General features: G+C 43.9%; 3 protein-coding genes across 4 annotated transcripts; 1 reads left to right on the forward strand and 2 right to left on the reverse strand.

Annotated features, from left to right (window-relative positions):
- Positions 1 to 120: 120 nt before the first annotated feature.
- Positions 121 to 5,049, reverse strand: LOC6528095 (glycerol-3-phosphate dehydrogenase [NAD(+)], cytoplasmic). Of its 2 annotated transcripts, none has more exons than XM_015198984.3 (7): positions 4,850 to 5,048; positions 4,555 to 4,732; positions 2,709 to 2,915; positions 2,271 to 2,643; positions 1,825 to 1,978; positions 1,669 to 1,761; positions 121 to 572 (listed from the first exon to the last, which is right to left on the reverse strand). In XM_015198984.3, the coding sequence occupies exons 1-7, from the start codon at positions 4,891 to 4,893 to the stop codon at positions 560 to 562; spliced, it is 1,062 nt and encodes a 353-aa protein (XP_015054470.1). In that variant the 5' UTR covers positions 4,894 to 5,048; the 3' UTR covers positions 121 to 559. The 2 variants fall into 2 exon arrangements, with proteins under 2 accessions (XP_015054470.1, XP_002089162.1); XM_002089126.3 differs by lacking the exon at positions 121 to 572 and adding an exon at positions 781 to 1,129 and having other exon boundaries at positions 4,850 to 5,049.
- A 686-nt stretch (positions 5,050 to 5,735) lies between these two features.
- Positions 5,736 to 6,256, forward strand: LOC26536095. Its single transcript, XM_015199207.3, has 2 exons — positions 5,736 to 5,826; positions 5,891 to 6,256. Exons 1-2 carry the CDS (start codon positions 5,772 to 5,774, stop codon positions 6,208 to 6,210), a joined length of 375 nt encoding a protein of 124 aa, XP_015054693.1. The 5' UTR covers positions 5,736 to 5,771; the 3' UTR covers positions 6,211 to 6,256.
- Positions 6,257 to 10,360: 4,104 nt separating this feature from the next.
- On the reverse strand, positions 10,361 to 23,686 carry LOC6528096 (protein dissatisfaction). Its single transcript, XM_002089127.3, has 5 exons — positions 23,315 to 23,686; positions 21,279 to 21,362; positions 21,060 to 21,221; positions 11,638 to 12,974; positions 10,361 to 11,529 (listed from the first exon to the last, which is right to left on the reverse strand). The coding sequence occupies exons 1-5, from the start codon at positions 23,322 to 23,324 to the stop codon at positions 11,047 to 11,049; spliced, it is 2,076 nt and encodes a 691-aa protein (XP_002089163.1). The 5' UTR covers positions 23,325 to 23,686; the 3' UTR covers positions 10,361 to 11,046.
- Positions 23,687 to 25,135: the final 1,449 nt, after the last annotated feature.

Raw genomic sequence — 25,135 nt, forward strand, 5'->3', positions numbered from 1 at the left:
GAAAGTTTAGCTGGCGCCCTCTATGTATGGAGGTATAGTTATTTTGCATTTGGTCATCAGAGAAACTTATGATTTTAGCGCTATTCACACCTTAAAAATACGAAATAAATTAACACCCCGTTAATTACTCAGCTTTTATTTTTGCAACGATCTTTGGGTAATCATTTAACTCTATTATCTACGCAGTCCGATTAAAATTATACTAAGATACTCTCCGCTAGCTCCTTCGGTAACCGTTGAAATACTCGTGGCCACAAAATTACAATATATTTGTTAGGTACTTGCGTTTGTTTCTTGGCTAGTTTGGAATTAAAAACAACTCAATTTTAAAATTAAAGCAGACTTTGGTTGTCAGTTTTCTCCGTGGTTCGTTGGATATGCGTGGTTTTGGGTTTAAAATCAATAAGCTAACTAAGGCAACAACCTGTACAAAACATTTTAGTTAACTGGTTAGAAAATGGAATCCAAAGATTCATTGAGTTGGCGTTGTGCTGAAAAAATACATTTATTCTCTGTGGTGCATAAAAATGTTAAAAACGTCTCTGCTTCTTTAAGGGATTTACAAATTTTGCCTGTGAAATAAAAGAAGAAAGAATTTGAAATCAAAGGCTTCTCGTTCAGTTTCAGTTAACAATTTCATACACAACTGTTAAAATAAAACACAACCGTGCTTGATTAACTGAAAATTGCAAAAATTTATTAACCTTCAAATTTTGTGTACGTACTGCTTTTTGCCGATTTGAAGCTGCCAATTTTGAATGTAAAATGAGTTGGGAACACTTTTGGTTGGTATGTACAAAAACTTGTATTTAATTTATATTTATTTTAACAATTCCAATTAGGTTCAACAATTATGACACTCTTTGTTTTGGTTCGATTATCTAACACATAAACACTGTACACATTGAAAAACACTTGCGAGAATAAGGGAAATAGAAATGCAGTTGACGTGGAACGACTTTTCTGACTTTATGCATATATCTATAATGCCAGCTTTATATGCCTTGGTGAAGATGACTGGTTGATTTGATCTATGCGGGTATATATAGTATTTACAATATACATTTGACTGATCTTGTTTAGGTGTAACACAGTTTAAAGTTTTGGCGACGGCATGATGGACGTATCCCTATAAAAATAATATAAAAAGAAGAGAAGGAAACTAATTTGTAATGAATGGAAAATAATATTATTTCGATGGATTAGCAGTGACTACGGGATGTAACGAAATAAATGGCTGAATATAACTCTGAAAACGAATGAAACTGATGCATGTATATTGGGATTGATTATGATTAAATGATTTCTTTGGGGAATGTAAAACATTCCTAGTGATAATTTCATTTAAAAAAATTTTGAATTTCGCATCGAGTTTTATTATTTAGCACTTTATTAATGTTAGAGTTTAACTTAGTTTAGGTATTAATAAAATAATAATAGGGGAACAATCAAAGAAACAAAAACAGAAGGTGCATCAACTTAGCATAAGAGAAGGAGAAACTTAAAATAAGAAACATTAGTGAAACAATCATAAATCAAAAGTTAATGGTGAGAATACAAAGCCAGAGCTCATTTCGGGGATTTTCAGGAAGGCAGGATAACAGGATAACAGGATAGCAGGGTAAACAGGCGCAAACGAGATATAACCAATGCAAACGAAACACTTACATATGCTCAGGGTGATTGCGTATGCAATCAATTAAATCATTAGGCTTGAGCTGATTTGTGCATATTTTGTGGATAGCCGTGAACAGGGGGAATCTGCAAGCAAAGGAGATCAGTTATAGGCTATTCAATTTGATTGGCTTATAAGTTCGGTCGTACTTGTCCTCCAGCCCCTTGTTCTTCAGCATGTAGTTGACCTCCTCGGCAGTGGGTGGGCCCTGCAGCTTCTGACCGTTGAGCATTTCCTTCTCCAGCTCCTCAATGGTTTTTCCAGAAGTCACAAACGCCTCAGAGACGCGGCGGTTTCGGCCACCTGCAAGAGATGTATTGTTAGTTATCAAGCATTCTAAATTGTGAGTGCCACCTAATTGTACTTATGCATGAAACAACTTGAAATAACAAGCTTCCATAAACAGAACTAATTTATTACAGAGCAATTAATGTAGACTACAAAAGCAATTTGCAATTACTGTTAAATGTGAGTCACTGACTTTGTTGTTTTGCCTTTAAATAATGATAGTGTTTGCTGATTTATCAAATTCGTTGTTTGCCCGTTCCTGATAACCTTCTCATTTTAACCGAGCACCAAATTATATGTAACTCACCGTAGCACGTCGTGATCAGATCGGCCACGCCACAGCTCTCGAAGAAGGTGGACAGCTTGCTGCCGGGATAGAAGACGTCCACGAAGCGAATCATCTCCATGAGGCCCAGCCGGATGACAGCTGCTTTGGTGTTGTCACCCAGTTTCAGGCCATCAACAAAGCCAGCGCCGCAGGCCACGATGTTCTTGAGGGCTCCGCAGACCTCAACGGCGTCGGCGTCGTCCACGACCACCACGCGGAAGTGGTTCGCTTGGAAGAGATCGCGCAGCACCTTGCCATACTTCTTGTCCGTGCAGCCGATTGTCGTTTCGCAGAAGTTACCCTCAGCCACCTCGTTGGCCAGGTTGGCGCCCATCAGCACGGCGCATGGGATCTGCGTTGGAAAGTCACAAGTGGATTAGATATTCTGGCGGTGTCACCTTTGCGACGCTGACTTGCCTTCAGGTGACGCGTGATTATATGCGAGATCAGATCGATGCCGCCGCCCTCGGCCTTGTCGAAGCCCTTGATCAGGGAGATAGCGATGGCGTTGGGCTTGATCTTGCCCAGGAGCTGTTTGCAGAAGTTGGGAATGAACTGGTGGGGCACGACGAAGATCAGGATGTCGGCGTTCTTGGCGGCCTCAACCAGGTCGGGCACGGCAACCTGTGGAATAGGGGCACAAAGTAAACTTTTCTAATTACTGTGATAACGACAACAAGAAAAACAAATATATAAAACTCTGATAAGCGTGCTGAAGGTTAATTGAAGGGAACTGCAGACGGATCGCGGAAATCATTTTCCCAGCACGTGTTCCACTCCAACTTTTGGAGGCTCGTTCCTCAGCTGTCTAGACTACTCAAATCTCGGGCTGGCTGACCAGATCGGCTGAGCTTGATATGGGTGACTTTGTACATCAAAGTGTTTCTCCATATCGCCATGCTGGCTCGCCAACCTGTTTGTCGCATTTGAAATGAGTTCATTTTGCTAATGTTTTTGTTTTTTTCTACGCCCGACGATAGTGATTATGAGTTAAAAAAAACAGACCAAAATGGCAAGCAAATGGAAATTTAAAAAGCTTAAGGCAAATTATGTAGGTGTTGTTTATGTGATGTTGCGCTACTTGCATTTTAATGAACTTTGCGGAGCAATGACATTTAAATAATTGTTATAAATTTTGTAGTAACGTAATGAACTATGATAAAAGTAAACATGAAATAGGAAATTTAGCTAGATACACAAATTGCCAATCGATATTTCAAGAAATAGAGACCCTAAGGTGTTCGGCACGTAATTTGCTCTGCAGTACGTCGAATGAACAAACAGTAATTCTATACAGGCAAATAAACAGAATTTCAAAATATTTGCATTGTTTCTGTGTTGCATCAAACTCATTAGCTGACACATTTTCATTGCTGTTTGCATACTTTTTGCATATCTGACATTGGTGGCGATCATTGCTTATAGAATATCAGCCTCATTTATCTATTTTCTTTTGGCTATTCTGTTGTTTTGATTCCCCCCTCGCCTTCAGACACCAAAAGTCGCTGAAAGTCTGCCAAAATGTCCGAGTTTATATGTGTGTAAATTATATAGACAAACAAACGCCGTGGCATGGGAAAGTGTCGCCCACATTTTGTTTGGATTCTGTTTTTCACGTTTATCAATCCATGCCGCCAACGCATGATTGTGGGTCTGTGCGGCTGGGTTTTTTTCCAAAGCATGCTGGCAAATCGAGCCAACTACAGGGCTAACTTTGTCGCGGATGAACTGCTGACTCTCCTTTATGGATGGACTTTATCACCCGACCCCAACCAGTTGGGCTTATCAATAATCGCCAAACAGAACAGTTGGAGTGCCTTTGGAGCATGTACACATGTACGTGTGTAGCAACGCACCCGTTTCGAGTGGATCGCCCGCTTATCGGGTGTCCAATTATCGGCTAATAGAATGTTGACGCATTCTGGGCGGCCCTGCGAGGGGGTGGCCCGTTGCACGCCCACCGGCCTTGACCTACGTCAAAGGCACTGGGGCGGACGCGCTCTTTCGGGAGAGCGGAGAGCACGATGCTGGCAGCTAAGTGCAGCTAAGGTGCAACAAGAGAGTAACAATAGAGAGCAGCGCAGAGAGCGAGTACGGTGTAAAAATAGACGCGGATTCGAACGATTAGATAATTTGGGGCTGCACGGCCAAGATCAAGGTATTTGCAGTCTTTATGTAAGCGCACGGCTGTTTGTTAACAACTCGCTCCGGCGTTACATAAGCCCCATTGATTGGCAACCAGCAAGCAGCTACTAACACTCACCACATTGGGGGGCAGCTTGTGTCCTTTCAGGTACTTGACGTTCTCGTGCGTCTCGTTGATAATCTCCGTCAGCTTCTTGCCATCGATGAGCTCCTCGTAGACGAACATGGTCACCCGCTCCTCGAACTCCGGCAGTGCGGCGGCATTGGCGCCCACAATTTTCGCTATGGCCGAACCCCTGCAAGGGCGCAAGGTTTAGATTAGAGTGTTGGTGTTGGGTGTGGATTGCGGATTGGATTGGATTGGATGGTCATTATGTAAGTGCATATGGCGATGGCTAATTAAATGCACTCACCAGTTGCCGGAGCCCACAATGCACACATTTACTTTATCCGCCATATTTTGTTATTGTTGTCGATGGACTCGCTGATGTGCTTCTTCTTGCTACTTGCTAAGTACTACTTTGGCTCCGCGATTTGGCGCGATTAATCAATCGTAATTGTACTGCAAACTGACACGTCGAAACCGCGGCGACTACTGATTCTTGGTTTGCACTCCACACATGCTAATATAAGCAAAACAAGCACTGCGGCCAACAACAAATCGTTGCGATTGCGGAGAGAGAGAGCGGAGAGAGTCAGTGTGTTTGTGTGTATGTGTGTGTTAGTGGTGCGATAAGCTCGCAAGCGGAAAATCAGTTCACTTTTCCAATGCGCAGTGCATTCTGGAGTTGTTTTATCAATGGAAATGTCTTAAATAATCTTTAGTTTCACTAGAATAGCTAAACTCTGTAGTTTAGTTCAATTGCCGAACTTTGGGTGCGATGTAGCCCTGGGATGTGGCCAGTGCTGTAAAACTCGCTTGCGCAGTCAATCGTTTAGTGCTGCAAAGGGCGCAATTCGGGCGCCAAATACAAACTGGTTTTATGCATTTAGTACAAATTGTTTGTCGTTAATGATATTCGTCAAAATTTGAAATACTTATATTTTTACTTAACTACTTTCCTTATTTTCTATAAGCCTTTAAAAAGTTTAATTGAATCATCTAATGCACATCATCGCAGTACTCAAACTTTGCTAATGTTACTGAATTGCAGTCAAGTTCCTTCGGAATGCAAACAAATTAACAATTTGTAATCAAAAGCGAAAATTGCGATATTCCGCTTTGAGTACTAATGTTTTATAATCAACTGTGTCATCCTTTTGTCACTCTTATTTTTTATATAATCAAATTAACACACGTCGAAGATTCCAATCGGTGTTATCCGCCATAACCAAATGATGGCCTGGCTCAAGTGGATAACTATTCTTCAAGTCCTAATTATTTTCAGTGGTCAGTAATTTTACGAACATTATTGCAGTTTGGTAATGATTAGTACGGGACCACTTTTAACCAGCTATTCAAGTCGCCGAATTTCAAGAGCTGTCCGATGTGTTAAAGAAGAAGTATTATAACGCTGTCAGCAATGCTGGATCTACGATCAAATCCGCATCGGTAACCTTAGAGAGCGTTAAAGATGTCGTGGATAACGTTTTTAAAATGAAAAAGGGCGCGGCTCAACGTCTTGTGGATCTATTTAGCTTTCGTAGTTCAGAACCTCAAAAGAACTCCTCAGCAGCTTCTTCTTCATCTTGTGCTAGGGAGGATATACGGTGCGAAATCGAAGGGGTGTTTGGCTCAGGATCCATACAGCAACCAGTTCAGCCACTGACTTAATAAAGTTGGTAATTTACGCGAATAAAGAGGAATACTTTTAACTATACACAGCATCATTAGCAGATTCAATAATGCATACATTTTACAGGTCTAAAATGCCCTGTATTCTTAACTTCTTAGTGTCAATCTAGTAAATATTTGTGCAAGAGGTGTTACAATCGTATCGTTTAAATAGTGAAATACGGGCAAATTTGGAAAAAAAAGAGTAATTAGAATGCAGCAGATGTATGACTGAAAAATATTAATTATTACTTTGAGTTAACCACTATAAACTGAAACGCTAGTTAAAGTGTTGCGTGCTATTTACAGCACTTTCTTTTGGCGAATATTAAGCGTATTTTCGGTCAATTTGACGAATGGATTTTTTGTATTTAGCAGTGCTGCAGGACAAATATCCTGCCTGCCTACGCATACATAGATGCAGCGGTTGGCGATTCCTCTGCGCGGTGGCGTTGACCCATGCCAGGCATGCCAGGCATGCCAGGCATGCCAGGCAGCGATGTTCCGGGCTAATACCTTCATGTGAGCAGGACCACGTGCGCTCCTCTTCCTCCTGGCGCGTCTAACTCCGCTCGTGAGGTGGCCGGGTGGTTGCTGAGTGGCTTGGCGTTGGCGTTGGCGTGGCTGTGCTCTGCTCTGCTGTGCTCGGGGTTGCTCTAATACCACTGGCGCATCCCAGGCAGCTCCTGGTTGTTGCTGCTGTGCACCCGTAAAATTGATTGCGGCGAAAGCTGGAAAGCTGCACGTTATGCTCGTGGCCTGACTTGGTATCTCTGGTCTGGTCTCGTCTGGTTTGGTTTGGTCTGGTCTGCGCTGTTCTGCTCTGTTCCGACGGATGCAGGGAAAGCAGGAAAATGATTCCCGTGCCCGATCCCCACTGTGCTGGTGGGTGGCAGTGGGAGATGGAGGGCCTAACTGGTTTTCGTGGTGGTAATATGATTTTCTTGCGTAACTTAAAAAGGGGTTTTATGTTTTACTCCTTTTTGATTATCTTGTCTACTAAACTTCTTGTGCTTCTTGTAACTATCATCATCTGGTCATTTAATAGATAAGCCACTATGATGTTTTTGTCCATATCAGAGCATTGATTAGGGTGCATATATTTTTGACATCGAGGATGTATAAACTTCGGATTTCTGAGCTTAGCTTCTCTTCCTTTTAATTGCTTAGACTCACAATTAGTTTCCCATTCATTGTGCTCCTCCTTCACTCATCGATTCTCTTGGCTTAGCCTCATGTAGCTGCCATAGATTACAGCCATATACGCGGATGTTTCCCATCGCAGCCGCTGACCTGTTATTTCCGTCATACTAGGCGCATGCAGAAACTCAAAATTAGCAAACAGCTATCAATCCTGCAGCATGATATGCCGGCCCACGCCCCAAATTGGATGGACAAGTGCCACAATTCACATCATCAAGATTGCGTGGATCTTGTGCCCACACACTCGACTATATCCCATGTACCACATCCCATATCCCATAAACCATAACCCATAACCCATATCACACAGCACACATCACATGTCCCATATGCAGCCCACCTTTTTGGCCAATGCTGATTCGCTTGTCATGCTGACGATGAGGCACTCCTCGTTGGCGGCGGTGGAGGCGTGGGTGCGGGGAATTAACCCTTTGCACACAGCAATGTGTCTATAAAAAACAATGACGGACACTGGGGACTTGGGCATAGAATAATAGTACATCAAAAATTTTACAGCAACGAAATAAAATCATTTACGCAACAACGAGACCCAAAAATAAATGCCAAGAAAGGAGTAAAGAAAACGAAAAGTTTTAGCTACAGCTTAGCTACATTGGCGTTCAAATGCTCTTCAGATATAATATTTACCCAAATAATATATATCAACTAATGCCGAGTTTGGAATGCATATGGCAGTAAATGTGTGTATGTAATTACATGGTAGAAAGTAACAATTAAGCGGCTAATTTCTTTCTTAGCTCTGCCATAATTTGCTATACGATATTAGTTGGTTTTTCCGATTTTGAGGGTTTGGGGACTCACATTAGGGTATTTGGAAACTAGAAGAGGACATCGCTAAGCGGATGTAGCACGCTTATCCTTTACACACTCCCACTCTTTTGAGCAGGACATCTGGGCATTGGGTTTTATTTTTGCATTATTATTTTTACTTTATTTAAACCACACAAAATACTTAAGACGATTTTGTGTTTTGTGGCCCAAGATGTATTGCCCATGGCCAGCGGCAAAAGGAAAAGTGTGAAAAGAACTGGCAGCGGATGCTGAAAGTTTCAAGAGTTGGTTGGTTTTTTTTTTTGGGTGGGTGGGGGCTGTGGTGGGGAGCTGGTGGGGCAGATTCGAAAGGGTAATGTGCAACATGTCCGAGCGGTTTGTGCGGCTGTCCCCCTTCGATTTGGAGCTGCCGGCGTTTGCATATGCAAAATAAGAGCTCTTTCCTTACCTTTGGCCAAAGACATTTGTCTCAGACAATTGAATCGGGCTCTTTGATGACAGGAGATGTTCGCAAACCGGGCATCAATAATAGACGCATAGCGCACATGTCCTTTGAAAAGGATTGCTGTCTGCTGGCAGAGTTTATGACAGTCCCATAGTCCTCGGTCCTTGGTGGAATCAGGTGGTGGCATCCACACCCAATGCTTGGACAATGCTTAAGCATTTGCGGAATATGCGACAGCATACAAATTGAGGATTTTTATTTTCATTACGCTTTTTTATGATTTACATTTTTATTTGCCGCTCGCTTTGTCCTGCTAAACGTTTTCGGCACTTTTTTTGATGCTATTTACTTATCATTTTTTTTTTTTTTGCTGGCCCTCCGCTGTTGCTCTGCAAATAGTGGGGAAACACTTAATTGTTTTAATTGCATAAACTGGTTAATATTTTCTTCGTTTTGTGCGGCATTACATCCATTAACAGCATTTGCACTGGCTTACAAGGTATTTGGTTAGGTGCTTGTTTAGTTGCAGCAAACTTGGCATCGCACGCTTTTATGGGTTTGCCATCCGAGGCACCACTGTACTTACTAGCAGTGAAATTTATGCACCTAAATCAATTGCGTACAAATAAACCCACGATTCAAACAGTTAAGCCATCAAATCCCTTTTTATGCTTTTTCACTGTTAAATGTAAATCAGTTAAATGTAGTAAAAAGACTGAAGCATTACCTTGTTTACCGAAAAATTAGTATTATTATTATTTCGGTAAACGACATGCAAAAGAATTACGTATGTTGATATGCATTAATATACTCAAAAACAACTTTTTGTAAGGATTAGTAGACGAAAGCTTATCCTTGACGCCTATGGCCACGCCCACTCTTAACCCTCTAACGCATTCCAAGATAAAATCTATCTATTTGTAAATTCCCATTTAGATGACAAAAAGTGCATAAAATTTAAATGTGTTAATATATTTATCTGACTCGGATTAAACCCTTTGGAAGCGAAAAATACTTACTTATCAAGTAGTGAAAGTTTATAGATATCTTTTAAGCAAGATTCCAAATACTGTATCCCATAAATAGTTTCTTAATTTAGGAAAAGGAAAAAAATGCGATAAAATTTGATTTTTATTTTAATATATTTCAATTTATTTAAATTTTCCTTACATGGTTATTGACCATAATTATACATTCATTTATATTAATCAATGTTTCGTTTTCGCTATATCTAACTTCATGTTCTTACGAGTATCAATGTGAAAAACTCAATTACAAAGCATTCGGCTTGCATAAGCAGAGTACATACATTCTAGTGCCACAAACGGATGCAAGTGCATGTCCAGATACACAGATACTAGTGTATCCGTCTATGCATTAGATACAACTAACTGAAACATCAAGCCGGAGAGGCAACCAACGAGCCAACAGTAACAGTGAGGCATAACATGCAACATAAATTGGTCGCTTGACCTGCGGCAAAGTTGTTTTTTCATTTTCACGATTTCTAAACGCGTTATTCGAAATGATACTCCAAATGGAAAAAAACGTGGAAACTGAGGAAAACCGGGAGGAAGGTATTTAAAAAAAGGCAGTCATATTAAATCATGAATGTAAGAGTGGGCGGACTTTCAGGGATGAAGTATTACTGCATTTAATATACTCTATACTCTATAAATAGTATGACAAAATAGTAAAAGGTTTAAAAGGTTTTAAAAACATTCATTTATTTCATCCAATCATTCAATCCAATCATTTCATTCGTGTTAAGAAAATGGTTTTCAATTGATTTTGTGGGTTATATACCTGAATCTGAATTATGTGCCCTATTAAAGGGTATTTCGAAGTCAGAGCGCGAAAAAGTCCAACGATTGCGGAATCGCAGGACGTGGGGGAGTGATTTGTAAGTAAGGGCGTGGGAATGGGACTGCGAGGTCCTTGCCAGGTTGAAATAACATGGGGAATTTTTAGAAAAGCGACGACAAAACGTCGAATGAAAGATAAATAAAGAGTGCCGCCCAGGCAGTCAAAAAGAAAAATCCGTGGAAAAAGATGAAATAAATGTTAGAAATCGAAGCGAGTGTAAGGACAGCCCGACGCATTGCCGGCGATAAATCAAGGTGTGGTTGTGGGTGCGCCACCAACGCGGACTGCATCGCCAATGGAGGAGCACGGCTAGTACATACGCCTCCATGGCGCCATTACATGGCGTCCTGCGAACCGTCGCATCTGCAGCAGCCACCGCCCCCCATTTGGCCCTCCTCCCGCCGCCATGAATCTGAATAGGATTCGGGTCGCATGGGAATACAAATTCGTTCGCATATGGCGACGACCGATGGCGCTTAGGTGCTAGGGTATCGATTTTGATGACATTTCGGCTGGGAGCCGTGTCCGGTTCACTTGTCCACCTGGGCCGGCTCCATGGTGTACATGTCGCGCAGCAGCCGCGCAATGGGCACATTGCCGATGGTCTCCTTGAAGAACAGCGCCTCGATGGTGGCCGCCCGGATGGTGCGCAGCGAGGGGAGCAGGAGCAGCAGCCTGCCGAAGCGGGTGGCCTGGCGCGGGTAGCGCAGACGCACGTGGTCCGAGAGTATGCACTGCGCCTGATCCTGCAGCATCTCCACCGGCTGCACGTCGCACAGGCCGGCGGTCTCGGGGGCGAACAGGGCGATGGCCTTCATGCAGCCCACCTCGCTGCCGTCGGGTGTGATCTGGCGGAAGCGGCACAGGATCTCCTGGATCGTCTTCATCTCCGTCTGCGTGGCCTCGTCCTGCAGCACTCGCTCGCGGATGAGCGGTGATTCCAGTATGGGCGTTAGGTCCAGCGGTATCGTCCATTGCGCGAGGTTCAGCAGGAAGAGCTCCTTCCAGGATTCCTGGAAAAGAAAGGGGTTCATTCCGTTAGATTTCTGATTATTGAATGGGTGACTTAAAATAGATTTATATTTCCAGCAATGTTATTTAAGGAAGGAGAGTATGCCTACCTGGAGCAGCAGGTGCTGGTCGTTCTTGGAGAGCGTCTGGAAGGGCATGAGGCACTTGACCCAGCGCACCGCCATGAAGAGCAGTCGCGCCGTCGTCTCCTGCAGCATCTCCCAGGAGAGCAGCCGCGAGTCCAGCAGCTGCTGCGGGAAAAGCAGCGTGTTGTGCTGCACCTGGTACTGGATGAGCTCCTGGCACTTGTCCGGACTGAGCAGCAGTTCCAGGAACCCACTGGAGCTGCTGGCCGTGTTGCACGTGGAACCTATAGCAGCGCGCGCAGGTGGCGGCGTCGGCGTTGTGGGTGTTGGTGATCCGGATGTGTAGCTCGCCTGCTTGTGCTCCCCATTATTATTGTTGTTAGTATTGTGGTTGTTGTTATTGCTGGCGCAGATCATGAGGGAGGCGTGGCTGGGCGGCGTGGTGGCCTCACTGAGGCTGTGCCGCGACGTCTGGCGGTGCTGCGGCGATCCCGAGGAGGTGGTCAGCGTGGGTGCCGGCGAAATGCTACCAGCACTCAGGGGCGGCGAGTTCGATGGCGAAGGTGTCTCCGTTTCCACATTGACGCGCGGACTCTCGCTGCCCAGGCTGAGACCCTCCTCGCCACCAACGCTGCGCGACCCAATGCTCGAGATGGACTGGATGGAGTTGCTGGGCGAGGGCGAGGAGTAGTTGTGGTTGTTGCTGCTCGTCGAAGACGCCTGCGCCGCCGAGGCGTACGGCGTGCTGGTGGAGGAGACCACTGCCGCCACGGCTGTGGCGGTGATACCCGGCAGCTTGCTGGCCGCCTCTGCGATCAGATTGTGGTGCAGCAGGTGCGGGGGGAAGGGCAGCGTGGAGCCGGGTCCGCTGGCGGAGATCGCGCTTGAGCTGCCGCCAGGATTGCTGACCACGCCGCCATGTGGAGCCGGCAGCGCGTGTCCATGTCCGGGATGGTGGAAGGCCGTGGCGTGCTGATGTGCGGCGGCGCCGTGGTGCAGGTGGCCAGCTGGTGGCACCGCTCCCTGTTGGGCGCCACTGGCCGTCAGGTGGAAGCCACTGGGTGGCGCTGCCGGAGCCGGCGGATGGGTGGAGATGTGCTGCGTGTAGTTGAACGAGGCCGACACATTGGTCACCAGCGAGACGGGCATGGCGTGGTGGTGGTGGTGCAGGCCGGAGGCAGCCGCTGCAGCCACTGCCGCATGATGGGCGGCCGCTGCGTGGGCGTGGTGGTGATGGTGGTGGTGGTGGTGGGCGGCTGCTGCATGGTGCGCTGCAGCGGCGGCGGCTGCAGCATGATGATGATGGTGGTGCAGTTGCGGATGCAACTTCGGTTTCCGTGGACCGCGCTCGTGCTGCACAGCTGGGGGAGAGGAGAATGGGTGTTGAGTTTTGAAAACATTTGGAAGTTCCGAGTAAGAAGTGGATGTGTAATAATAAGTAAGGCGTACTCTTAGATACAAAGTTCTATTACCCTAGTTCCTAAGATCTTCAAGTTCAAAAAGGAAAGATACGCAATGAAATAGTATCGCTTAATATAAACTTTATAGCAACATTGACAATTCGCATTTTTAAATCATTGGCTTGCCATTTACATGCGACGAACCCATCTGGTTTGCATAAAAACATTTCAAGTGTGTAATTGCGATAATCTGCCTCTAGTAGTTAAATAAATAAAGTTAATTTCAAAGATACTCCTCGCTGGCTTTCCTCTCATCTTCTGCTGCTATCCCTTTTCGAAACTTTTCGGGACGGGCTTTGTGGCATGGTCGCAAAGGTTGGGCCTTAACCGATTTGGGTCAGAGGTGAGGGGAGGAGAGGGACAAAGAAATAATAAACCGATTATTAGGAAGCTGGAGATGCAAAGATACGAGCTATAAGGACACAAAGTAGCGGATTGGATAGATGAACTGTCCTCGGGCGTGAGAACTGTTGCACATGCCTCGAGCCAAAAACCTGAGCACAAAACTGCCTGTTGAGGGGCAGAGGCGGGGGCAGGGGTGGGGCACACCATGTGTGTGTGGCTGTCATGACTTTTATTTGTTTGTAATTAAATGTATCTATAGTAGCGCGCTGCGAATCTTGTAGATTGCATGACGTGGCGCAAAAGGGGTGACATTTTAATCCTCAGCTAATCGCATATGTGAGTGCGTCTCCCCGCAAAATGACTACAGTCACTCGAGAACCTGAGGCCCCAGCTTGGCTTCTTCCCGCTCCACGATTGTTGCAACTAGAAAAAAAATGTTGCCACCTTGCCACATTGCCACCTAGAGCGAGAAGAAGTCTCAAAGCTTTTAAAAGATCACAAATTTCAATTAAAGAAAATGCCAAACTCATCAAATTTTTATGCTGCGGGTTTAGCAAACTTCAGGTCCCCATTTCCAGTGGGACTCGAAAAAATTGCGGTTCAGCTGAATGCGAAAGAAAAGTTGAAAATACCCCTTGCGGAACTCAAACTTCAAGTTAACCCTTTGGCTGTGACTCTGACTGAATCCCCCACTTTTCTCCTATTTTTTTTTGTTTTGTCCTTAACACACAGAAACGCGTGAAAAAGGCAACAAAATTAGCTGCCTTGGCAGGAAAAACTTAAAATAAGTACTTGTTTTCTCCACATCCTTTTTGATTTTAGCATTCCACGTTTTCTACGAACGATGCCATTTTTTCTCGAAGCAAACTTTGCTTGAAAGGCAAGCGAAGGCAAGAGCAAAAGCAGAAAAGTAAGTTGATGAGCAAAAAGTAACGATTTACTTACTGCCAAGTTATGAAAATGGAAAATGCACAAGTCGTGTCTGCTCCCTAACACCAAACAGGAAAATTACTGCAGGCGTTTTGAAAAAGCTTACTTAAATTAAGTGGAAGTTCTTTTTCAACTAGTGAAAAAATTCGGAGTTTTGTTTGAATAAATTTGATCATTTTTCAAATTTACAAATTGCATTTAAAACCATACAGTTTCTTTTTTAGCATACAAGTTAGTGAGTAAATGTCACAATAAGAAAGCTGAGTGTTCCGACTATTTAATACCACAAAGGCTCTAAAAAATACATGAGCAAATAAACATCAAAAGGTACAAGTTAGCTTGACTCCAGGTAATAATAGAATGGATAGCAATTTGCTACCCAAACACCATATATACATAATTAAAAGTGTCTATTGTGATGATTGAATGGTTGAGATGTCCGTAAGTACTTGACAATTGGCCATTTTTTACTCCATTGTTGGCCCGCCACTCCCAATCCGTGGGTGAGTGCGCACTCGAGCAGCTTGTGCCGACACAATGTGGCCATTATGGACTATTAAGCACCCAGCTACTAGTCCTTGCAACCCCTGATCCTTGTAGAAAAACTGGGTCTGCACCCAGACACCCCTGCTCAGTTTGGCCTCGGCTCGGAGCACATCGAATCACTTCAAGTGTTTTCCTAATTTCACGGTTTATGTATCTTTTTATTTTATTTTACTGTTACGCTTCTCGCCCATGCCCACCCACACACACACACACACACACACACATACAGACACACAATTTGCAAACGTTGCCTTATTTACTTTTAATTTGCCTGCCAAACAAACGCATTTTGATATACGCGTATTCCTTTTCGCTGAGTTTTGATTACGACATAATATGCCCCGCATCTGCTCATTACCGTTTGCCGATTTATTTGCTTCGATTTCTGAGGCACGCATTGCGCTTTTCAGCTTATGGGCTGCTGGGTATCCTTCGTCCTGCTCCACTGCTCTCCAGGATGATGGTCATCATTTGGTAGTTTGCGTGCGGCATCGTCGTGAAGTCGCCGTGGTCGTGTCTCGCCGTGGGAACTGTGCAGCTGTGTGGCAGCTCGCTTTTCCACTGCCACTTATCATTAATTTTTCCGCCGCGTTTTCCTTGGCATCCGGACATTGCGGCCTTTGTCTGCTGCTCCTGTCGCTCTGCTCGCTACTCAGCTTCGCCGAGTCCATCGAAATGAGTCCTTTTCCCCCTCAAACGCATGTATTTTGACATAATTGTTTTTGCTCTCGTGGAACTTCCGGTCCGCTTCCCCGTGCTCTACCCTAATTAATTGATTAACTTCAGCAAATCGGTCAATATGTTCGCTATGCTTTTCCATTCCTTTTTCCATTTGTCTCGCTGTCCTGCGGCGTAGGTGGTGTCCTGTATGCCAGGGATGCGATCCGCGTAATGAGTTGCTAATTAGATTTGTAGATTGTAATTTTTTTCACTCGCTCTTTTCGTCAGCGGGCGTAACTTTTTGTACCACATTTCGGAAAAGCCTGGGAGGTTTTCCAGGTGTTTTTCTGCGGCGAAAAGGGGAAAGGGGATGCGGGATATTCGGGGTAAAAGCGAAACTCCTTGATTTCCGTAAGAGTTTATAAGTCAAGTGTTAATTAGATTTCATATTCATGAGATTTGCATACTTTGCAGCTATTTGCCGCATATGCATAGGATTAAAATATTCATGATTTACGAGCGGCTTGTTTCGGATTATGTTTATTATTGCTGTTCAATGTATTGAAAGTTGACGTAGTGACAAAAGACACCTAGAGTGCCATTCGGAAAGTACAATTTTAAACGACGATTGAAAAATATCCTTATAATGGGTTACTATTATTGATCAATAGTTGCTTGCAAATGTATAGAATGTTCCCTGCTAATACTTAAATCATTCGATCGGTAAGAGATAGTTGATACTCCCACTCCATCGATTTGCTGCCTGACTCTTGGATACTTCGTGTACATGGACGTGTGTGTGTGTCTACCGCCCATTCGACGTGGAAAGTGGCTACGAACATGATGAGGCCACCGGCTTTTATGCCTCTGACTCTCATTCGAGTGGTGCTCGCCCAGTGGGTAAGTGATTTTAAATCCGCTTTTAATGTTGACACTGACACGTTTGACTCACTCACGCACACTGCAATGCAGGCAGGATGTGTATGGGATGTGCATGTGTGTGTTGGTGTGTGGGTGTAGATGGGGTTGGGGCTGGTGGGGGTTGCATGCAGGGGTTCATGTCCATGACATGTGCAAGCCAGGCGCATTTACATGTCGCACAGTCTCTGGCGAAAGTGTATGCACATATCGTAGTAGGCTATAATGTCAATTAAGTAAAACACGCAGCACATGTGTGTCTGTGCGTTTGTGTGTATTGTGTGTTCATGCGTGGGTGTGCGTGTGAATTTGCATGTGTGGGCGTGTCTCTCAGCCATGGCTTTCTGTGCCCTGCAGCCATGTGTAAATGAAATTGCGTATACGCAATGTGGCGGGGGGAATTCAACGCTGGCTCAACCGATCCGGTCGGCTTAAAAGCTACACAATAAATATCAGCAGGGCTCGAACGTATGTATGTATGTATGCAAGTACATATAAATATATGAATGCGTACATGTGTGGAGGCGTGTGTGTATATGGCTGCACATCAGCAAAAATCAATACGTTAAAATGTGGTCATGAAATTAGCAGTGACTGCCTTTTGCGCCAGCGCCAAAAAGTCGTCTCCGGAATAGACATCAACAACAACAAAAGTCTGCATTGACACCATCACGAACGAAACGAGTGGCAGAGTGCCACAGACTTGGCCCAAAATGGAAGCCAGGCTGGGGAACCACAGTCTGTTGACAAAAGGGCTTAAGAGCCCAGAAGTATGCAACAAAATACTTGTACAACTCGGAGTATACACTCCTAGGTGCTAGTGACAACCGGACCCGGACTCGGAAACACCAACAGAAACTAAGACCACTCCATTCTGCAGTCCTTTTCAATGGGTTTACACTTGGCTGAATCTTGCAAAAGGTTTCCACTCGTCCACTTGGGATTGTCTCAGTTCTCTGTCTGTTTGTCCTGTCGTCTTGCCTTGCCTAATCCTTGCCAGAAACTGTGGGCGGAGAAAGTCGTCTTCGTTAAGCGCAAAAGTTAAAGTTAGTACACATCGACTCAAGCCGAGGTGACAGGATTGCGATGCACATTAAGCCACGCAATGGGAATCTAAGGACAATTATAAATCTTACTCCAATATTGATTAATAAACTTGGACATACCGACGTGCAGAAGCTCGAAACAATTTCATTGGTTTTCTGGGCAAGAACTTGCCAAGCTAACTTTAATAATTGAAAAAAACTAGGTACTGGATAAGAGTTAAACAATCTAATAAGAAAATTCTTATATTGTTCTGTTTAGTGCTTTTAAAGTTAAGTTTCCCGAATAATAATTTATTTTGTATTTATAATTATTTGGTTTCATTTGCGTGTAACAAAACATAAGGTTAAGGGGTCACACAAAAGCTTATAACGCACCGTTTCCCTTACTTAATGAGTATGGAATTATTTTTATTCAATGAACCTTGCTAGGTAAAACAAATACTTGGCTCCTACGTTTTTAAAAATTAATATAAAGATGAGTAAACCCTTAAAACATAGGGGATGCATAAGTATTCAAATTATAATCTAATACCAGTATTGTAGAAACATTATTCAAACCCCTCCTTTGTACTGTAAAATGTCTTCATTCGGGATATTTACGCATTTTTCTCGGCCATTTTAAGCATCATTACATATCACTTTTCGGCTCATCACACACCCGGGGGGAATAATGACCCCATCATTATTACACGCCCACTTTGCGGAGCTCGGAGCTGAAAGGAGCTTTTTAAGAATGGGATTCGAGAAGCGACACAAATCACTCAAAATGAGAAATCCGCTTAAATCGCCGCGTAAATATTGGCAAAGAAAAAGAAAGTGAAAAACTGTCTGATGCTTCAGGAGGGTCGCTACGTGTAGTATGCGTGCTGATGATGCTGACACTTTGGGGTATACAAATGCAAATACCATTAAATGTGACAAGAGGCAACATAATTTGTAAGGAGAGCTCTTTGTCGTCCCTTCCATTTTTTTCTCAAACCTCCAATCCGTAACCTCCCCGCCGGGATATTAGCATACAAAGTAGCCAACATTTGTAATTCTGTCATCCGATTGGGGGAGGCAGTTCTGGTTCTGGTTCTGAATTCTCAATTCTGAATTCTTTATTCTGAGTTCTGAAAGCTTTGACAGCGAAATGTGCGACGCCTGTCATATTTTCCCATAATAACTTATTTGTCAGCGCTAACATAAATGCGGTGGCATGCTGATTGGTCAGCTGAAAACTGTCAAATTGCCATTTCGTTCGGGAAACAGAGCTGTGTTCTCAGTTTAATGGGACATTATATACTTGATATATGAATGCAACTAAGAAAATTTTACTTTTAAGCGCTCTTAATATAGATATATTCGGCTTACTATGACAAGATTAGTTTGTATTCTTAGATACATTGCTAGCAAATCTATTTTGGCTGTTTTAATAACTTTGCAATTAGCTTTAAGCGATAAATGCGAAAACTAAGAACGGCGATCAACAGAACACAGTCTTTCAACACCCAAAATCCGCACCACAGTCATAAGGCCAGCGACCCCCAACAAGTTTACTACTTGCATGACCCACCCAATCCAAACTCGAAAAATGTTACACAAACGTGCCTTGAACGAATTTTGTGGCTTTTTTGCTTTCTGCTCTAAACAACAAAAGCATTTTGTCTGGGGAAACTAGAATGGCGTTAGGGCGGAGCATTTTTCTGGGGCTACACATAGTATAGCACATGGGGTGGGTGCCAAAGTGTGCTGTGTGCTATGGGGTATGGAGTGTGGAGTGTGGGGCTTGCGGAAGATGTGTGAATTGTTTGGCGTCCATGGCTGTTTGTTGTTTATTTACGGAACCAGCCAAGAAAAACCCCAAAAAGGCAGCCCAACATGAGGCTTTGTAGCGGCAAACTAAGAAAATATCGCAAGGAATGTGAGGAACATGTGTGTACATCTCTCAGCATGCTCATATCCCTGTCGTTTTGGATGTTTTCAGGTTCCACGAATTTATTTGGGGACTTGGACTTGAAAAAACAGGTTTATAGAAATTATGAACATTTGGCAACTAAGCAGAAGCTGAGAGTCCTAAAATTCCAAAAAGGCTTTTAGGATTCTGAAGTCTAATCAGCAAACTCTAATTTTGATTGCATCACCTATCACTTCTTTCAGATATTTATAGTATCTTCATTGCATCACCTATCACTTCATTGATATATATTTATATACCTCTTGAAATTATAGAGCATTTATCCCCACTGTATTAAATCCGTTCTCCTTTATAGGGAACATTGACGTCGGTTACCATTCTAATCGCTATAATGGCATCCTGGTTTTTCCAGTTGTGCTTTTTTTTGTGGGTAGCTCTAGTTTTCACTTGGGTGGTGGCAAAGGACCCTTTCCGTTTCAGCGCCCCTTATCCCGGGCCACAAGCCAGCATCGCTGTGAAGGTCCTTGGGTTGACTGACGTCTAAGTTCGAGCTTTGGGCATCATCACTTGATTGTCAATACATTTTAGTCGCATTTTCAGCGACCGGATAATGCGTGTAATCCGCTATTAAGTGCACATTGTCAATCGACCCTCACGCCTCACAACCACCCACCGCCCATCGCCAATCACCCAGCCAAAAGAGTGGCCTTTGCGTGTGAGAAAATCTGCTGCGATTCTCACGCTGCTCTGCTGCTCTGATGCTCTGGTCCCTTGTTTCTGGCCCGGCTCTTCTGTGCAGTGAACCCATCAATGGCAGCTCCTGAATACTGAATACCAAATACAGAGCACTGAATACTGGCATCCATGAGATGAGTTTGGCTCTTGGCATCCTGGATGTAGTCGACCAAAGTCCGCACCCACAGCTGCCAGCTGCCAACTGCCAACTGCCAACTGCCAGTTGATACGGTGAATGTTCGTCGCTATTATGTGTTTTTATGCTACATTTAATGTTGGCTTAAGAGCTTTAAAGCTAGCATTGTTGCATTGAGCTGTGTTCTCGGTTTGGTCATGGCTATCCCACTGTCGATTACCGCCCGAATGGGGCACTTCCATTCGATATTCAAATTCTAGCATCTGTGGTTGCTGGGTTGCTGCATGAGTTGGAAACTAAGTCCGCAGAATGAAAAACTTTGTCACTCTTGAACTACAGCTTAGCACAAAAACCTAATTATTCTAATTTGTATTATTATTATCAAATGTTTTCCAAATCCATTGCCCTTTTTCTGCTTTTAAAAATCAGTGTAGCTTACACAAATCAGTTGCAACACTTTCCCCCACGAAGGTTTTTGCTCCCGAGGCACAACCACAGGATTGGGGCTCGCATAATTTATAATCAGCTTAATGACAAATTCAGCCAAAATTCAAATGGCATTTTCTGGGGTCTGGCCACAAGTGCTGGAAAGGCGGGAGCCACCGGCATTTCGGTTTCCCCCACTTTTAATGTAATTTATGCCCAAAAGCCTTGGCGAAAACAGGCTTCTCGAGCTAATTTGCTGCATAATTAAGTGAATTTGGCAAGTAAAACAATACTTGTGGGCCGGGAAAAAGGGGAACGCATTGATGGCATGTCCTGGTGGTACTTACCATCCTTGTTCATGGCCGACTGGAAGCACTTGGCCAGGCGACAGGCGCGACACTGGTTCCGGTGGGTCTTGTCCACCGGACACCGACCCTTGAGATCGCCGGTGGCCTTACAGGTGTAAATCCGATTGCGATGGATGCTCCGCTTGAAAAAACCCGAGCAACCTAAAAGGGATTAGCTAAGCTTACACTGTTGTCAACTCGATCTTCTCCAGGACTCACCATCGCAGCTGTAGATGCCATAGTGCTTGCCGGAGCTGCGATCGCCGCACACCTTGCAGGGAATGTCCAACAGGCGATCGCCCGCTAAAAAAAGGATAATAAGGACAATGTAATAGCTGTGGATTTCTTGACAGTGGTAGTAAACACTATCATATGTTAAGCGAAGTTTCTGTTTGTATCCCTTCAATTTAAGATAATACAAAATTAGAGTTCTTGAGATTCTTTACGAGTTTAAGACCTTCTTCTCATAGATTTCTTGCCAACAGTTTTTAGATACATAAAACGTGTTTCAAATGTATGGCACTGGAAAACATAAGCTGCCTGGTGCGACAACAATGGCAAATGTATTTAATCATTGGCATATTTAACTTTTATTAGGGGCTAATCCTGCCGGAGCTCGTGCGTCCTGTAAAAACCAGTGAGTCACGCCCAAGGAATGTTGCCTAATTTGCGGCGCTACTTGGAGAGTGTTTGTCGCGGATTAGCTTGTGAAAATGGCCCGCACACGCCCACATTCTGTGTGGAGATAGTAAGCAGGAGCAGGATGGCAGGATGACGGGATGACAGCCCTTTGACTGGCACGCTTCGCAAATTAAGTTCAACACTCGGCACTTGTCAAAATAAAACGCTCGCCCTTTGTTGCGGTCCTTTGTCCTGTGACATTTGACATATTGTCGCTGGTGAAGTTCGCTGGGTTGCGGCTATGGTTTTTGGTTTTGGGTCGCCGTTCGGTTGGCGCGTGTTGCCAATTTTCACACCCTCCGGATCGGCAATTGTCCGCAGCGTGTTAACACCTCTCGAGTGGCCCTTTTTTCTGGGGTTGCATCCGATTCGGATTCGGAATCGGAATCTGGAGGACCACTGACACCTTGGGCCATGGACCTTTTTCAGCCCGTTGTTTTCTTTTTTAAATTTCGCTATTGTTGATTTTACATATTTCTGTTTACTTATGCCATCACTTCCTACTTGGGAACCCCTTTTTTATTTGGTAGTTGGCCGGTGTGCGGGCTATGTCTTCATATTAAACATATTCAATATGCTTTTTGCATTTTTTATGGAAATCTCGGACATGTTTAGATAGGCAAAGAGCCTGTTGGGTGTGGGAAAAACGTGAGGGGCTTGCATTATCGGCGTGAGAGCTTCAGAATAGGTCATTTCAAAATCAGAGAGACGTGGAAGACCAACAGGAAATCGAATTCACTAATTCCATAATTGGATCAAGATCGAAAACCGAAGTGAAAGGCTTTTGTAAGTGACAATCTAGCTGTGCCATTTTTATTAGCACGCCAATGGCTTCTTGAACTAGGAAAACTAGGAAATGTAATACTTTTCTACTTTTTATGACTTAATAACAATTATTATCAATCTTTTATTACGGGTAATTCTTTATATGGATGTAAAAAGGTTAGACGGTTTATAAAACAATATTTTAAAATTGAATTTTATTCTTAAAAAGTTTTGAGCTTTTTTATTTATCAATTCAACTGTTCCAATCGAAGCTGTTGGGGCAATGTAGGAAATTTTAAAACATGAAACAATTTGCAGACAACCACAAATGTTAAAGGTAGTGGGAAAGTGAACAAATTTTTTGTAGTACAGAACTATGCATCTAATTGTGTAAGCCAGATACATTTTTTCTGAAATAAACGTAATAATAATAAACGAAATAATAAACGTAAACGTATAAACGTTCTAAGTGTTTTTGCTCCAAAGAATATGGAGACTCGGATGTCGTTTACCTCTTTGAGCTTACTAATTTTTATGAATTATAAACGAATACTGTTTGGGTTTACAATAAGCACATGTATCGTTACTGCCTTGTGGGAAACACTATGACAACATTTTAATCTCATTTAAGAGCCAATGCTAATTTTTACAAATTTTACAAAAATGTAAGTCATTGCTTATTTACTTTAGATTGAGGCTATCAAGCTGACTAATGTGGACACTCATAAATGATTTGTGAGAAAACATATTTTCAATTGCCGACGGTATCTCCACTAGGGGTAAATTGAAAATTCCGACGCATTTCGTACCTGTGCCCATTTTCCGTTGATGGAAGTATTTGAAGCCTAACGTATCCAGTTTGCTACGATTTATGTTCCGCGCTGCGCACTTTAAATTTGAATGGAGAATAGTGCGCGACTATATGGCGATTTGTTAGCAATCTTAGTTTCACAATGTCACTTGCAATTTTTAGAATATTTTGAGATGTTCAGCTGCCGACGCGATTCGCTGCCGCTGGAATCAGAGTTCTGAAATCGGAAACCTGCTGCGTACGCAAATGCGGATCGCCTGGGCTGACGGACCAACTGCGAATGAAACGGGAAGCTAAGGCTGGCAGAGCCAGCAGCGAACAGACCGCCAATTACGAAAGTGAAGCTGCCAAGGAGAGGTCCTTTTTTGCAGTCAATTTGACAGGAGGGCGAGCCAAGCCAAAGGCAGTAGCCACCCCCACCCGCCATCCCACACCCAACCACTCACCCCCCGCCTCCCCCAGCAAAGCCACAAACGGAAAAGCGAAAACCCCAGTTGAGTTGGGAAAATGAAAAGCGGCGCGCTCGCCGAGAATCGAGTGTCGAGAGTCGAGAGCCGACAACCCAAAAACGAACAAAAACAAACAGAACAAAAAAAAAAAAAAGGAAGACCAAACGAAAGTCGAAAATTTACGAAAAGCTACCAAATGTTACATTTCATCCCCTGATAGTGGACCAAAAGCGACCGACCAGCCCAGCCACCCAACCACCCAGCCACCCATAGAACCACCCACCCATTCACTCTCCCATGTCGGTGTGAAGTCCTCGAAGAGAGTGCGAAAGAGAGCCGAGGGAGGAGAGCGAGGAGTGGCGGGTAACCAACCGGAAAACGCCCTTTTTTCAGTGCCCCGGTCTGATGCGATTACAGCAAATGAGGGGACTTCCTGCCGTCCACCATTTTTGTTTTTTCCCATTCACCAACACGCACACACACCAACACACTGGCCACCCAACCAGCTGCACACGCACACAAGCGCAGCGGCGCTCGGCACGCACACTGGCGCACATATCCTGTGGCTTTCGACAATTCACCACAAAATGTCAAGAATGACGAAAAGCTAGCCGTGGAACGGCTGCGACATTGTATTGGTATGTGCTGGCGCCGTCCTGCTCCCACAGCCTGCCCTCGGATGTCCTGCTCCTGTGCCAGCTCCTGTACTTGCCAAACATCCTTCGTCGGCAGAGATGCTCAGCTCTCCTGGCTTCTCTCGCTTTTTTCTACACTTTTTGCTCTTTGCTTGGCGCAATCCGGCGCTTGTAGGCTGTCGGATTATTAGTTCTAAAGTCAGGACCTCTCCTCTTCCGACGAAAGGGCGCTACGTTTGGGTACATTTAACCTAACGAGTCATTTGATAATCGCAGCGAAGGGCTGCTGCAAATTACTTCGATTAAGGATGTTTAGACGAAATTGGTGCGGAATTAACTTAAATTTGTGAAATCGCTAATATATTAAAACAGTGTATCACAAAATGAAACACTAAACAGAGGATATACATATATGTTCAACTAGAAAGGGTATTAATACTTTTATTATGCTTAGTTTCAGCTATTCGAAATCAATTTCATTGTCTGTTTTGCATGCATCTTGAATTGGATATAATGCTACAAATTTAAGGATAGAGTATTACTCGATTTGGTGACTTGTAGGCAATAGAAATAGTGTATTATTTTACTATTTACTGCTGCACAGAAACTATCGCCAGCAGAAGGTAAGGATCCATATAGCTCGGTAGCATTCGTTGTGTGGATAGGATGTAGAGCGCTCAGACATCTATTCCTGCACATGATTCGGTGCGAGTGGTAGTGTTTTTGGGTTTTTGG

The sequence above is a fragment of the Drosophila yakuba genome, chromosome 2L (assembly GCF_016746365.2).
Source record: "Drosophila yakuba strain Tai18E2 chromosome 2L, Prin_Dyak_Tai18E2_2.1, whole genome shotgun sequence".
Classification (NCBI taxonomy): Eukaryota; Metazoa; Arthropoda; class Insecta; order Diptera; family Drosophilidae; genus Drosophila; species Drosophila yakuba.

Excerpts from the sequence above, each read along its gene's own strand:
- LOC6528095 (XM_002089126.3), bottom strand. The coding sequence starts at position 4,893 with ATGGCGGATAAAGTAAATGTGTGCATTGTGGGCTCCGGCAACTG. Across the intron at positions 1,762-1,824 it reads AACAAGGGGCTGGAGGACAA|ATTCCCCCTGTTCACGGCTA; the intron begins GTACGACCGAAC and ends CTTTGCTTGCAG. Across the intron at positions 1,130-1,668 it reads CGCAATCACCCTGAGCATAT|GGATACGTCCATCATGCCGT; the intron begins GTAAGTGTTTCG and ends TTATTTTTATAG.
- LOC26536095 (XM_015199207.3), top strand. The coding sequence starts at position 5,772 with ATGATGGCCTGGCTCAAGTGGATAACTATTCTTCAAGTCCTAATTATT. Across the intron at positions 5,827-5,890 it reads AGTCCTAATTATTTTCAGTG|CTATTCAAGTCGCCGAATTT; the intron begins GTCAGTAATTTT and ends ACTTTTAACCAG.
- LOC6528096 (XM_002089127.3), bottom strand. Across the intron at positions 21,222-21,278 it reads TGGCATCTACAGCTGCGATG|GTTGCTCGGGTTTTTTCAAG; the intron begins GTGAGTCCTGGA and ends AATCCCTTTTAG. Across the intron at positions 11,530-11,637 it reads ACCAGCACCTGCTGCTCCAG|GAATCCTGGAAGGAGCTCTT; the intron begins GTAGGCATACTC and ends TTTCTTTTCCAG.